This window comes from Salmo salar, unplaced genomic scaffold (assembly GCF_905237065.1).
Source record: "Salmo salar unplaced genomic scaffold, Ssal_v3.1, whole genome shotgun sequence".
NCBI classification, from domain to species: Eukaryota; Metazoa; Chordata; class Actinopteri; order Salmoniformes; family Salmonidae; genus Salmo; species Salmo salar.
This window is the reverse complement of record NW_025548829.1, coordinates 52,716-66,578: the sequence shown is the minus strand read 5'-3', so window position 1 is coordinate 66,578 and position 13,863 is coordinate 52,716. Positions and strand designations below refer to the sequence as shown.

The 13,863-nt window shown below is 42.3% G+C and overlaps 1 protein-coding gene across 3 annotated transcripts in view; it reads right to left on the bottom strand.

Annotated features, from left to right (window-relative positions):
• LOC123733362 (uncharacterized) overlaps positions 1 to 13,863 on the bottom strand; it is a 79,345-nt gene that overhangs the window by 14,718 nt on the left and 50,764 nt on the right. For all 3 annotated transcript variants that reach the window (XM_045712779.1, XM_045712778.1, XM_045712780.1), the window contains exons 8-9: positions 8,915 to 9,043; positions 2,291 to 2,419 (exon numbers count right to left, since the gene is read on the bottom strand). In XM_045712779.1, the coding sequence (XP_045568735.1) occupies positions 2,291 to 2,419; positions 8,915 to 9,043 (258 nt within the window). The remainder of the gene's footprint in view (positions 1 to 2,290; positions 2,420 to 8,914; positions 9,044 to 13,863) is intronic.

The following is a 13,863-nucleotide window of genomic DNA, read 5'->3' as shown; positions in this document are numbered from 1 at the left end:
GTATATTGGTATCGGGTTGTTTGGCAAGGAAAATATCAGATATCAGGTTGTTTGGGAAGGAAAATACTGGATATCGGTATCGGGTTGTTTGACAAGGAAAATATCAGATATCGGGTTGTTTGGCAAAGAAAATTTCGGATATCGGTATCGGGTTGTTTAGCATGGAAAATATCGGATGTTGTTTGGCAAGGAACATATTGGATATCGGGTTGTTTGGCAAGGAAAATAGCGGATATCGGTATCGGGTTGTTTGGTAAGGAAAATACTGGAAATCGGGTTGTTTGGCAAGGGAAATACTGGATATCGGTATCGAGTTGTCTGGTAAGGAAAATACTGGATATCAGGTTCTTTGGCAAGGAAAATACTGGATATCGGGTTGTTTGGCAAGGAAACGATAGGATATCGGGTTGTTGGCAAGGAAAATATCGGATATCGGTATCGGGTTGTTTGACAAGGAAAATGTCAGATATCGGGTTGTTTGGCAAGGAAAATACTGGATATCGGGTTGTTTGGCAAGGAAAATACTGGAAATCGGTATCAGGTTGTTTGGCAAGGAAAATATCAGATATCGGGTTGTTTGACAAGGAAAATATTGGATATGGTTATCGGCCAAAAATGTCATATCGGTGCATCCCTAATAAACATGTCTACTCCCCTTCATCTACACTGACTGAAGTGGATTTAACAAGTGACATCAATAAGGGATCATTGCTTTCACCTGGATTCACCTTGTCAATTATGTCGTGGAAAAAGCAGATGTTCATAATGTTTTGTACACTCAGTGTCTTCAAATAATTGACATAAACAACAAATTATAAGCAGATGCTTTACAGCAGTGGTTCTCCAACCGGTCAATCTTCAAGGCATTCCTAGTCGATCACCAAATATTTCTGTAGAAAAGCCAACCAACTATAAAGGCTTGCGCTCCTTTTTAAAATCGTGTTGAGTTGTTGCCTGTAGGTGCACTTGATTCAAACGTCCTGCGCACCGGGTAAGCAACGTGTTCCCATGAGACAAACTCTGCCTTCCCGGAGGACTGGCAAATCTGTGACTAAATCGAGTGCACCTACTGCGTAGATAGCTCAAATCACTGTGGCTACAGAGCTTCCATGACTCTGGCCACAGCCAAGTTTAATAGGCTTACGTAAGATTTAATATATTTTAAAACCATGACCACAGAGAGACTGTCAACGAATACAGCAAAGAGCTGCTGTTTTTATGAGAGTTCATGTTTAAGTTTATTTTCAGCACGGTCACTGTTTACATAAAACTATTTTACAATGCGCACTTCTCCATACTTCTGCTCGGGCTGCATCGCCAATGAAAGAGTAGCCAAGTATCGATTGCCTTGCGGTTTATTATTATTAGCAGCTCGTCGTGTCGATTTTAATATTTAGGAATTTTTCGCTTTCTCTGGTCATAGGAACAACATGAATTTGTGCATGAGGCAGATGCGGTGCGACTCGAGTTTCAACATCAGGTGGAAGACGGTGTCCCCCTCTCTGGTCAGTCTCACCGGAGGAAAGAAGGGAGAGAGCAGGGACCGTGAGAGGTGGTTGGGAACAATCATTTTGAAATGTCATCCAACTCGGAAATCCAAGTCGGAAACTCAGGCATATTTCTAGAGCTCCAACTTTTCGACCTGAAGTTCACTGACGTCGTGATTTGACCTCGTTGACCTTCAGATGCAGATACCATCAGTCCAGTAGAATAAAAAGCTATTTATTTCAATTCTTGCTCCACAGAATTGCTCCACAAATCTGTGACTAAATCGAGTGCACCTACTGCGTAGATAGCTCAAATCACTGTGGCTACAGAGCTTCCATGACTCTGGCCACAGCCAAGTTTAATAGGCTACTAGCTTATGTAAGATTTAATATCTTTTAAAACCATGACCACAGAGAGACTGTCAATGAATACAGCAAAGAGCTGCTGTATTAAACCAACTGATCTATTTTGGTATCAAAGCTAGAGTTTTGAAATATAGTATGGTCTGATTAATAACAACATTGACAGTCCAATCATATAGCCTAATGCTGGGATAATGTATTAGGCCTACTGCCCAAACCTCATTCCTACAAAACTGTTTGTGTGAGGTTAATGTAAAAAAAAACAATCTGAGCAGTAAATCTCAGCCATTTTTTTTTACTGTGAAAGTGATCTAGACTTAGAAAAGGTTGGTGACCACTGCTGTACAGTACATACTCAGATACACAAAATGCATCTGGTTTCAGATCTTGAAGTTTCTCCTCTTCAATAGTAATATCATCAATTCTGACCAGTAACTTACCTGCTTCCAACGGTCTTTGATCCATCACTAAAATAAATGGGATGATCCATAGAGAAGTCACTCTTCATGGACAGATGACTGGGTACTGGAGAGACTGATCTCTGGAGAGACTGAGTTTGCTTGGAGATTCTGAAAAACAAAATGAATCACCATGTAACTACATTTCAAAATATATCCAAATTATATATCAATCGATTACATACATCACATAAAGCATTAAAATATATGGTATTACATAAAGCAAAAAACATACACTGAGCGTACAAAACATTAAGAACACCCTCCTAATATTGTGTCCCCCCCTTTTTGCCCTCAAAACAGCCTCAACTCGTCAAGGCATTGACTCTTCAAGGTGTAGAAAGCGTTCCACAGAGATGCTGGCCCACGTTGACTCCTATGATTCCCACAGTTGTGTCAAGTTGGCTGGATGTCCTTTGGGTGGTGGACCATTCTTGAGACACATGAGAAACTGTTGAGCATGAAAAAACCCTCAGCGTTGCAGTTCTTGATACAAATCGGTGCGCCCGGCAGCAAGTAAGTAAAATAAATAGGTTTTGATTATGTTTTAATGGTAATGGGGACATACGTAAATGCCAACAAAGTATACTGCTCAAAAAAATAAAGGGAACACTTAAACAACACAATGTAACTCCAAGTCAATCACACTTCTGTGAAATCAAACTGTCCACTTAGGAAGCAACACTGATTGACAATAAATTTCACATGCTGTTGTGCAAATGGAATAGACAACAGGTGGAAATTATAGGCAATAAGCAAGACACCCCCAATAAAGGAGTGGTACTGCAGGTGGAGACCACAGAGCACTTCTCAGTTCCTATGCTTCCTGGCTGATGTTTTGGTCACTTTTGAATGCTGGCTGTGCTTTCACTCTAGTGGTAGCATGAGACGGAGTCTACAACCCACACAAGTGGCTCAGGTAGTGCAGCTCATCCAGGATGGCACATCAATGCGAGCTGTGGCAAGAAGGTTTGCTGTGTCTGTCAGCGTAGTGTCCAGAGCATGGAGGCGCTACCAGGAGACAGGCCAGTACATCAGGAGACGTGGAGGAGGCCGTAGGAGGGCAACAACCCAGCAGCAGGACCGCTACCTCCGCCTTTGTGCAAGGAGGAGCAGGAGGAGCACTGCCAGAGCCCTGCAAAATGACCTCCAGCAGGCCACAAATGTGCATGTGTCTGCTCAAACGGTCAGAAACAGACTCCATGAGGGTGGTATGAGGGCCCGACGTCCACAGGTGGGGGTTGTGCTTACAGCCCAACACCGTGCAGGACGTTTGGCATTTGCCAGAGAACACCAAGATTGGCAAATTCGCCACTGGCACCCTGTGCTCTTCACAGATGAAAGCAGGTTCACACTGAGCACATGTGACAGACGTGACAGAGTCTGGAGACGCCGTGGAGAACGTTCTGCTGCCTGCAACATCCTCCAGCATGACCGGTTTGGCGGTGGGTCAGTCATGGTGTGGGGTGGCATTTCTTTGGGGGGCCGCACAGCCCTCCATGTGCTTGCCAGAGGTAGCCTAACTGCCATTAGGTACCGAGATGAGATCCTCAGACCCCTTGTGAGACCATATGCTGGTACGGTTGGCCCTGGGTTCCTCCTAATGCAAGACAATGCTAGACCTCATGTGGCTGGAGTGTGTCAGCAGTTTCTGCAAGAGGAAGGCATTGATGCTATGGACTGGCCCACCCGTTCCCCAGACCTGAATCCAATTGAGCACATCTGGGACATCATGTCTCGCTCCATCCACCAACGCCACGTTGCACCACAGACTGTCCAGGAGTTGGCGGATGCTTTAGTCCAGGTCTGGGAGGAGATCCCTCAGGAGACCATCCGCAACCTCATCAGGAGCATGCCCAGGCGTTGTAGGGAGGTCATACAGGCACGTGGAGGCCACACACACTACTGAGCCTCATTTTGACTTGTTTTAAGGACATTACATCAAAGTTGGATCAGCCTGTAGTGTGGTTTTCCACTGTAATTTTGAGTGTGACTCCAAATCCAGACCTCCATGGGTTGATACATTGGATTTCCATTGATTCTTTTTGTGTGATTTTGTTGTCAGCACATTCAACTATGTAAAGAAAAAGTATTTAATAAGATTATTTATTTCATTCAGATCTAGGATGTGTTGTTTAAGTGTTCCCTTTATTTTTTTGAGCAGTGTACATTTTTGTTCAGTGTGTGTGTGTGTGTTTAAACTATTTAACTGTACTAGAATGCTTAGAAGGCTGCTAAAATTTTTAATATCGGTTATTGGTATCGGGTTGTTTGGCATGGAAAATACTGGATATCGGTATGGGGTTGTTTGGCAAGGGAAATATTGGATATCGGGGTGTTTGGCAAGGAAAATACTGGGTATCAGGTTGTTTGACAAGGAAAATGTCAGATATCAGGTTGTTTGGCAAGGAAAATACTGGATATCGGGATGTTTGGCAAGGAAAATATTGGATATCGGGTTGTTTGGCAAGGAAAATATCGGCTATCGGTATCGGGTTGTTTGGTAAGGAAAATACTGGATATCGGGTTGTTTGGCAAGGAAAATATTGGATATCGGGATGTTTGGCAAGAAAAATATCAGATATCAGGTTGTTTGGCAAGGAAAATACTGGATATCGGTATGGGGTTGTTTGGCAAGGAAAATACTGGGTATCGGGTTGTTTGGCAAGGAAAATACTGGGTATCGGGTTGTTTGGCAAAGAAAATATCAGATATCGGGTTGTTTGGCAAGGAAAATATCTGATATCGGGATGTTTGGCAAAGAAAATTTCGGATATCGGTATCGGGGTGTTTGGCATGGAAAATATCAGATATCGGGTTGTTTGGCAAGTAAAATACTGTATATCGGGTTGTTTGGCAAGGAAAATACTGGATATCGGGATGTTTGGCAAGGAAAATATTGGATATCGGGTTGTTTGGCAAGGAAAATATCGGCTATCGGTATCGGGTTGTTTGGTAAGGAAAATACTGGATATCGGGTTGTTTGGCAAGGAAAATATTGGATATCGGGATGTTTGGGAAGAAAAATATCAGATATCAGGTTGTTTGGCAAGGAAAATACTGGATATCGGTATCAGGTTGTTTGGCAAAGAAAATATCAGATATCGGGTTGTTTGCCAAGTAAAATACTGGATATCGGGTTGTTTGGCGAGGAAAATACTGGATATCTGGTTGATTGGCAAGGAAAATATTGGATATCGGGTTGTTTGGCAAGGAAAATATCGAAAATCCGTATCGGGTTGTTTGGCAAGGAAAATACTGGATATCGGTATCGGGTTGTTAGACAAGGAAAATATCAGATATGGGGTTGTTTGGCAAGGGAAAAACTGGATATCGGTATCGGGTTGTTTGGCAAGGAAAATATCAGATATCGGGTTGTTTGGCAAAGAACATTTCGGATATTGGTATCGGGGTGATTGGCATGGAAAATATCAGATATCGGGTTGTTTGGCAAGTAAAATACTGTATATCGGGTTGTTTGGCAAGGAAAATATTGGATATCGGGTTGTTTGGCAAGGAAAATATCGGCTATCGGTATCGGGTTGTTTGGTAAGGAAATACTGGATATCGGGTTGTTTGGCAAGGAAAATATTGGATATCGGGATGTTTGGCAAGGAAAATATCGGATATCGGTATCAGGTTGTTTGGTAAGGAAAATACTGGATATCGGGTTGTTTGGCAAGGAAAATACTGGATATCGGTATCGGGTTGTTTGGCAAAGAAAATATCAGATATCGGGTTGTTTGCCAAGTAAAATACTGGATATCGGGTTGTTGGGCAAAGAACATTTCGGATATCGGTATCGGGTTGTTTGGCATGGAAAATATCGGATATCGGCTTGTTTGGCAAGGAAAATACTGGATATTTCGGGTTGTTTGGCAAGGAAAATATCAGATATCGGGTTGTTTGGCAAAGAACATTTCGGATATCGGTATCGGGTTGTTTGGCATGGAAAATATCGGATATCGGGTTGTTTGGCAAGGAAAATATCGGATATCGGGTTGTTTGGCAAAGAAAATTTCAGATATCTTTATCGGGTTGTTTAGCATGGAAAATATTGGATGTTGTTTGGCAAGGAAAATATCGGATATCGGGTTGTTTGGCAAGGAAAATATTGGATATCGGGTGTTGTTTGGCAAGGACAATATAGGATATGGGTATCGGGTTGTTTGGCAAGGAAAATATTGGATATCGGGTTGTTTGGCAAGGAAAATATCGGTATCGGGTTGTTTGGTAAGGAAAATACTGGATATCGGATTGTTTGGTAAGGAAAATACTGGATATTGGTATCGGGTTGTTTGGCAAGGAAAATATCAGATATCAGGTTGTTTGGGAAGGAAAATACTGGAAATCGGTATCGGGTTGTTTGACAAGGAAAATATCAGATATCGGGTTGTTTGGCAAAGAAAATTTCGGATATCGGTATCGGGTTGTTTAGCATGGAAAATATCGGATGTTGTTTGGCAAGGAACATATTGGATATCGGGTTGTTTGGCAAGGAAAATAGCGGATATCGGTATCGGGTTGTTTGGTAAGGAAAATACTGGAAATCGGGTTGTTTGGCAAGGAAAATACTGGATATTGGTATAGGGTTGTTTGGCAAGGGAAATACTGGATATCGGTATCGAGTTGTCTGGTAAGGAAAATACTGGATATCAGGTTCTTTGGCAAGGAAAATACTGGATATCGGGTTGTTTGGCAAGGAAACGATAGGATATCGGGTTGTTGGCAAGGAAAATATCGGATATCGGTATCGGGTTGTTTGACAAGGAAAATGTCAGATATCGGGTTGTTTGGCAAGGAAAATACTGGATATCGGGTTGTTTGGCAAGGAAAATACTGGAAATCGGTATCAGGTTGTTTGGCAAGGAAAATATCAGATATCGGGTTGTTTGACAAGGAAAATATTGGATATGGTTATCGGCCAAAAATGTCATATCGGTGCATCCCTAATAAACATGTCTACTCCCCTTCATCTACACTGACTGAAGTGGATTTAACAAGTGACATCAATAAGGGATCATTGCTTTCACCTGGATTCACCTTGTCAATTATGTCGTGGAAAAAGCAGATGTTCATAATGTTTTGTACACTCAGTGTCTTCAAATAATTGACATAAACAACAAATTATAAGCAGATGCTTTACAGCAGTGGTTCTCCAACCGGTCAATCTTCAAGGCATTCCTAGTCGATCACCAAATATTTCTGTAGAAAAGCCAACCAACTATAAAGGCTTGCGCTCCTTTTTAAAATCGTGTTGAGTTGTTGCCTGTAGGTGCACTTGATTCAAACGTCCTGCGCACCGGGTAAGCAACGTGTTCCCATGAGACAAACTCTGCCTTCCCGGAGGACTGGCAAATCTGTGACTAAATCGAGTGCACCTACTGCGTAGATAGCTCAAATCACTGTGGCTACAGAGCTTCCATGACTCTGGCCACAGCCAAGTTTAATAGGCTTACGTAAGATTTAATATATTTTAAAACCATGACCACAGAGAGACTGTCAACGAATACAGCAAAGAGCTGCTGTTTTTATGAGAGTTCATGTTTAAGTTTATTTTCAGCACGGTCACTGTTTACATAAAACTATTTTACAATGCGCACTTCTCCATACTTCTGCTCGGGCTGCATCGCCAATGAAAGAGTAGCCAAGTATCGATTGCCTTGCGGTTTATTATTATTAGCAGCTCGTCGTGTCGATTTTAATATTTAGGAATTTTTCGCTTTCTCTGGTCATAGGAACAACATGAATTTGTGCATGAGGCAGATGCGGTGCGACTCGAGTTTCAACATCAGGTGGAAGACGGTGTCCCCCCTCTCTGGTCAGTCTCACCGGAGGAAAGAAGGGAGAGAGCAGGGACCGTGAGAGGTGGTTGGGAACAATCATTTTGAAATGTCATCCAACTCGGAAATCCAAGTCGGAAACTCAGGCATATTTCTAGAGCTCCAACTTTTCGACCTGAAGTTCACTGACGTCGTGATTTGACCTCGTTGACCTTCAGATGCAGATACCATCAGTCCAGTAGAATAAAAAGCTATTTATTTCAATTCTTGCTCCACAGAATTGCTCCACAAATCTGTGACTAAATCGAGTGCACCTACTGCGTAGATAGCTCAAATCACTGTGGCTACAGAGCTTCCATGACTCTGGCCACAGCCAAGTTTAATAGGCTACTAGCTTATGTAAGATTTAATATCTTTTAAAACCATGACCACAGAGAGACTGTCAATGAATACAGCAAAGAGCTGCTGTATTAAACCAACTGATCTATTTTGGTATCAAAGCTAGAGTTTTGAAATATAGTATGGTCTGATTAATAACAACATTGGCAGTCCAATCATATAGCCTAATGCTGGGATAATGTATTAGGCCTACTGCCCAAACCTCATTCCTACAAAACTGTTTGTGTGAGGTTAATGTAAAAAAAAACAATCTGAGCAGTAAATCTCAGCCATTTTTTTTTACTGTGAAAGTGATCTAGACTTAGAAAAGGTTGGTGACCACTGCTGTACAGTACATACTCAGATACACAAAATGCATCTGGTTTCAGATCTTGAAGTTTCTCCTCTTCAATAGTAATATCATCAATTCTGACCAGTAACTTACCTGCTTCCAACGGTCTTTGATCCATCACTAAAATAAATGGGATGATCCATAGAGAAGTCACTCTTCATGGACAGATGACTGGGTACTGGAGAGACTGATCTCTGGAGAGACTGAGTTTGCTTGGAGATTCTGAAAAACAAAATGAATCACCATGTAACTAGATTTCAAAATATATCCAAATTATATATCAATCGATTACATACATCACATAAAGCATTAAAATATATGGTATTACATAAAGCAAAAAACATACACTGAGCGTACAAAACATTAAGAACACCCTCCTAATATTGTGTCCCCCCCCCTTTTTGCCCTCAAAACAGCCTCAACTCGTCAAGGCATTGACTCTTCAAGGTGTAGAAAGCGTTCCACAGAGATGCTGGCCCACGTTGACTTCTATGATTCCCACAGTTGTGTCAAGTGGGCTGGATGTCCTTTGGGTTGTGGACCATTCTTGAGACACATGAGAAACTGTTGAGCATGAAAAACCCCTCAGCGTTGCAGTTCTTGATACAAATCGGTGCGCCCGGCAGCAAGTAAGTATAATAAATAGGTTTTGATTATGTTTTAATGGTAATGGGGACATACGTAAATGCCAACAAAGTATACTGCTCAAAAAAATAAAGGGAACACTTAAACAACACAATGTAACTCCAAGTCAATCACACTTCTGTGAAATCAAACTGTCCACTTAGGAAGCAACACTGATTGACAATAAATTTCACATGCTGTTGTGCAAATGGAATAGACAACAGGTGGAAATTATAGGCAATAAGCAAGACACCCCCAATAAAGGAGTGGTACTGCAGGTGGAGACCACAGAGCACTTCTCAGTTCCTATGCTTCCTGGCTGATGTTTTGGTCACTTTTGAATGCTGGCTGTGCTTTCACTCTAGTGGTAGCATGAGACGGAGTCTACAACCCACACAAGTGGCTCAGGTAGTGCAGCTCATCCAGGATGGCACATCAATGCGAGCTGTGGCAAGAAGGTTTGCTGTGTCTGTCAGCGTAGTGTCCAGAGCATGGAGGCGCTACCAGGAGACAGGCCAGTACATCAGGAGACGTGGAGGAGGCCGTAGGAGGGCAACAACCCAGCAGCAGGACCGCTACCTCCGCCTTTGTGCAAGGAGGAGCAGGAGGAGCACTGCCAGAGCCCTGCAAAATGACCTCCAGCAGGCCACAAATGTGCATGTGTCTGCTCAAACGGTCAGAAACAGACTCCATGAGGGTGGTATGAGGGCCCGACGTCCACAGGTGGGGGTTGTGCTTACAGCCCAACACCGTGCAGGACGTTTGGCATTTGCCAGAGAACACCAAGATTGGCAAATTCGCCACTGGCACCCTGTGCTCTTCACAGATGAAAGCAGGTTCACACTGAGCACATGTGACAGACGTGACAGAGTCTGGAGACGCCCGTGGAGAACGTTCTGCTGCCTGCAACATCCTCCAGCATGACCGGTTTGGCGGTGGGTCAGTCATGGTGTGGGGTGGCATTTCTTTGGGGGGGCCGCACAGCCCTCCATGTGCTCGCCAGAGGTAGCCTAACTGCCATTAGGTACCGAGATGAGATCCTCAGACCCCTTGTGAGACCATATGCTGGTACGGTTGGCCCTGGGTTCCTCCTAATGCAAGACAATGCTAGACCTCATGTGGCTGGAGTGTGTCAGCAGTTCCTGCAAGAGGAAGGCATTGATGCTATGGACTGGCCCACCCGTTCCCCAGACCTGAATCCAATTGAGCACATCTGGGACATCATGTCTCGCTCCATCCACCAACGCCACGTTGCACCACAGACTGTCCAGGAGTTGGCGGATGCTTTAGTCCAGGTCTGGGAGGAGATCCCTCAGGAGACCATCCGCAACCTCATCAGGAGCATGCCCAGGCGTTGTAGGGAGGTCATACAGGCACGTGGAGGCCACACACCCTACTGAGCCTCATTTTGACTTGTTTTAAGGACATTACATCAAAGTTGGATCAGCCTGTAGTGTGGTTTTCCACTTTAATTTTGAGTGTGACTCCAAATCCAGACCTCCATGGGTTGATACATTGGATTTCCATTGATTCTTTTTGTGTGATTTTGTTGTCAGCACATTCAACTATGTAAAGAAAAAAGTATTTAATAAGATTATTTCTTTCATTCAGATCTAGGATGTGTTGTTTAAGTGTTCCCTTTATTTTTTTGAGCAGTGTACATTTTTGTTCAGTGTGTGTGTGTGTGTTTAAACTATTTAACTGTACTAGAATGCTTAGAAGGCTGCTAAAATTTTTAATATCGGTTATTGGTATCGGGTTGTTTGGCAAGGAAAATACTGGATATCGGTATGGGGTTGTTTGGCAAGGGAAATATTGGATATCGGGGTGTTTGGCAAGGAAAATACTGGGTATCAGGTTGTTTGACAAGGAAAATGTCAGATATCAGGTTGCTTGGCAAGGAAAATACTGGATATCGGGATGTTTGGCAAGGAAAATATTGGATATCGGGTTGTTTGGCAAGGAAAATATCGGATATCGGTATCGGGTTGTTTGGTAAGGAAAATACTGGAAATCGGGTTGTTTGGCAAGGAAAATACCGGATATCGGTATCGGGTTGTTTGACAAGGAAAATGTCAGCTATCGGGTTGTTTGGCAAATAAAATACTGGATATCGGGTTGTTTGGCAAGGAAAATATTGAATATCGGTATGGAGTTGTTTGGTAACGAAAATAAAGGATATCGGGTTGTTTGTCAAATAAAATACTGAATATCGGTATCGGGTTGTTTGGTAAGGAAAATACTGGATATCGGTATCGGGTTGTTCGGTAACGAAAATATCAGATACCGGGTTGTTTGGCAAGGAAAATATTGGCTATTGGGTTGTTTGACAAGGAAAAAATCGGATATGGGTATTGGCCAAAAATGTCATATCGGTGCATCCCTAATAAACATGTCTACTCCCCTTCATCTACACTGACTGAAGTGGATTTAACAAGTGACATCAATATGGGATCATTGCTTTCACCTGGATTCACCTTGTCAATTATGTCATGGAAATAGCAGATGTTCATAATGTTTTGTACACTCAGTGTCTTCAAATAATTGACATACACAACAAAATACTGGATATCTGTATCGGGTTGTTTGGCAGGGGAAATATTGGATATCGGGGTGTTTGGCAAGGAAAATACTGGATATCGGGTTATTTGGCAAGGAAAATATTGGATATCGGTATCGGGTTGTTTGACAAGGAAAATGTCAAATATCGGGTTGTTTGACAAGGAAAATGTCAAATATCGGGTTGTTTGACAAGGAAAATGTCAAATATCGGGTTGTTTGGCAAGGAAAATACTGGATATCGGGTTGTTTGGCAAGGAAAATACTGGATATCGGTATCGGGTTGTTAGGCAAGGAAAATATCAGATATCGGGTTGTTTGGCAAGGAAAATACTGGATATTGGTATCGGGTTGTTTGGCAAGGAAAATATCAGATATCGGGTTGTTTGGCAAAGAACATTTCGGATATCGGTATCGGGTTGTTTAGCATGGAAAATATCAGATGTTGTTTGGCAAGGAAAATATCGGATATCAGGTTGTTTGGCAAGGAAAATACTGGATATCGGTATCGGGTTGTTTCACAAGGAAAATGTCAGATATCGGGATATTTGGCAAGGAAAATACTGGATATCGGAATCAGGTTGTTTGGCAAAGAAAATATCAGATATCGGGTTGTTTGGCAAGGAAAATACTGGATATGGGGTTGTTTGGCAAGGAAAATACTGAATATCGGGTTGTTTGGCAAGGAAAATATTGGCTATTGGGTTGTTTGACAAGGAAAAAACTGGATATCAGGTCGTTTGGCAAGGAAAATACTGGATATCGGGTTGTTTGGCACGGAAAATACTGGATATCGGTTTCGGGTTGTTTGACAAGGAAAATACTGGATATCGGGTTGTTTGGCAAGGGAAATACTGGATATCGGTATCGAGTTGTCTGGTAAGGAAAATACTGGATATCAGGTTCTTTGGCAAGGAAAATACTGGATATCGGGTTGTTTGGCAAGGAAAATATTGGATATCGGGTTGTTGGCAAGGAAAATATCGGATATCGGTATCGGGTTGTTTGACAAGGAAAATGTCAGATATCGGGTTGTTTGGCAAGGAAAATACTGGATATCGGGTTGTTTGGCAAGTAAAATACTGTATATAGGGTTGTTTGGCAAGGAAAATACTCGATATCGGGATGTTTGGCAAGAAAAATATCAGATATCAGGTTGTTTGGCAAGGAAAATACTGGATATCGGTATCGGGTTGTTTGGTAAGGAAAATACTGGATATCGGGTTGTTTGGCAAGGAAAATATTGGATATCGGGATGTTTGGCAAAAAAAATATCAGATATCAGGTTGTTTGGCAAGGAAAATACTGGATATCGGTATCGGGAAGTTTGACAAGGAAAATGTCAGATATCGGGTTGTTTGGCAAGGAAAATACTGGATATCGGTATCAGATTGTTTGGCAAAGAAAATATCAGATATCGGGTTGTTTGCCAAGTAAAATACTGGATATCGGGTTGTTGGGCAAAGAACATTTCGGATATCGGTATCGGGTTGTTTGGCATGGAAAATATCGGATATCGGCTTGTTTGGCAAGGAAAATACTGGATATCTGGTTATTTGGCAAGGAAAATATTGGATATCGGGTTGATTGGCAAGGAAAATATCGAATATCGGTATTGGGTTGTTTTGTAAGGAAAATAATGGATATCGGGTTGTTTGGCAAGGAAAATACTGGATATCGGTATCGGGTTGTTAGGCAAGGAAATTATCAGATATCGGGTTGTTTGGCAAGGAAAATACTGGATATCGGTATCGGGTTGTTTGGCAAGGAAAATATCAGATATCGGGTTGTTTGGCAAAGAACATTTCGGATATCGGTATCGGGTTGTTTGGCATGGAAAATATCGGATATCGGGTTGT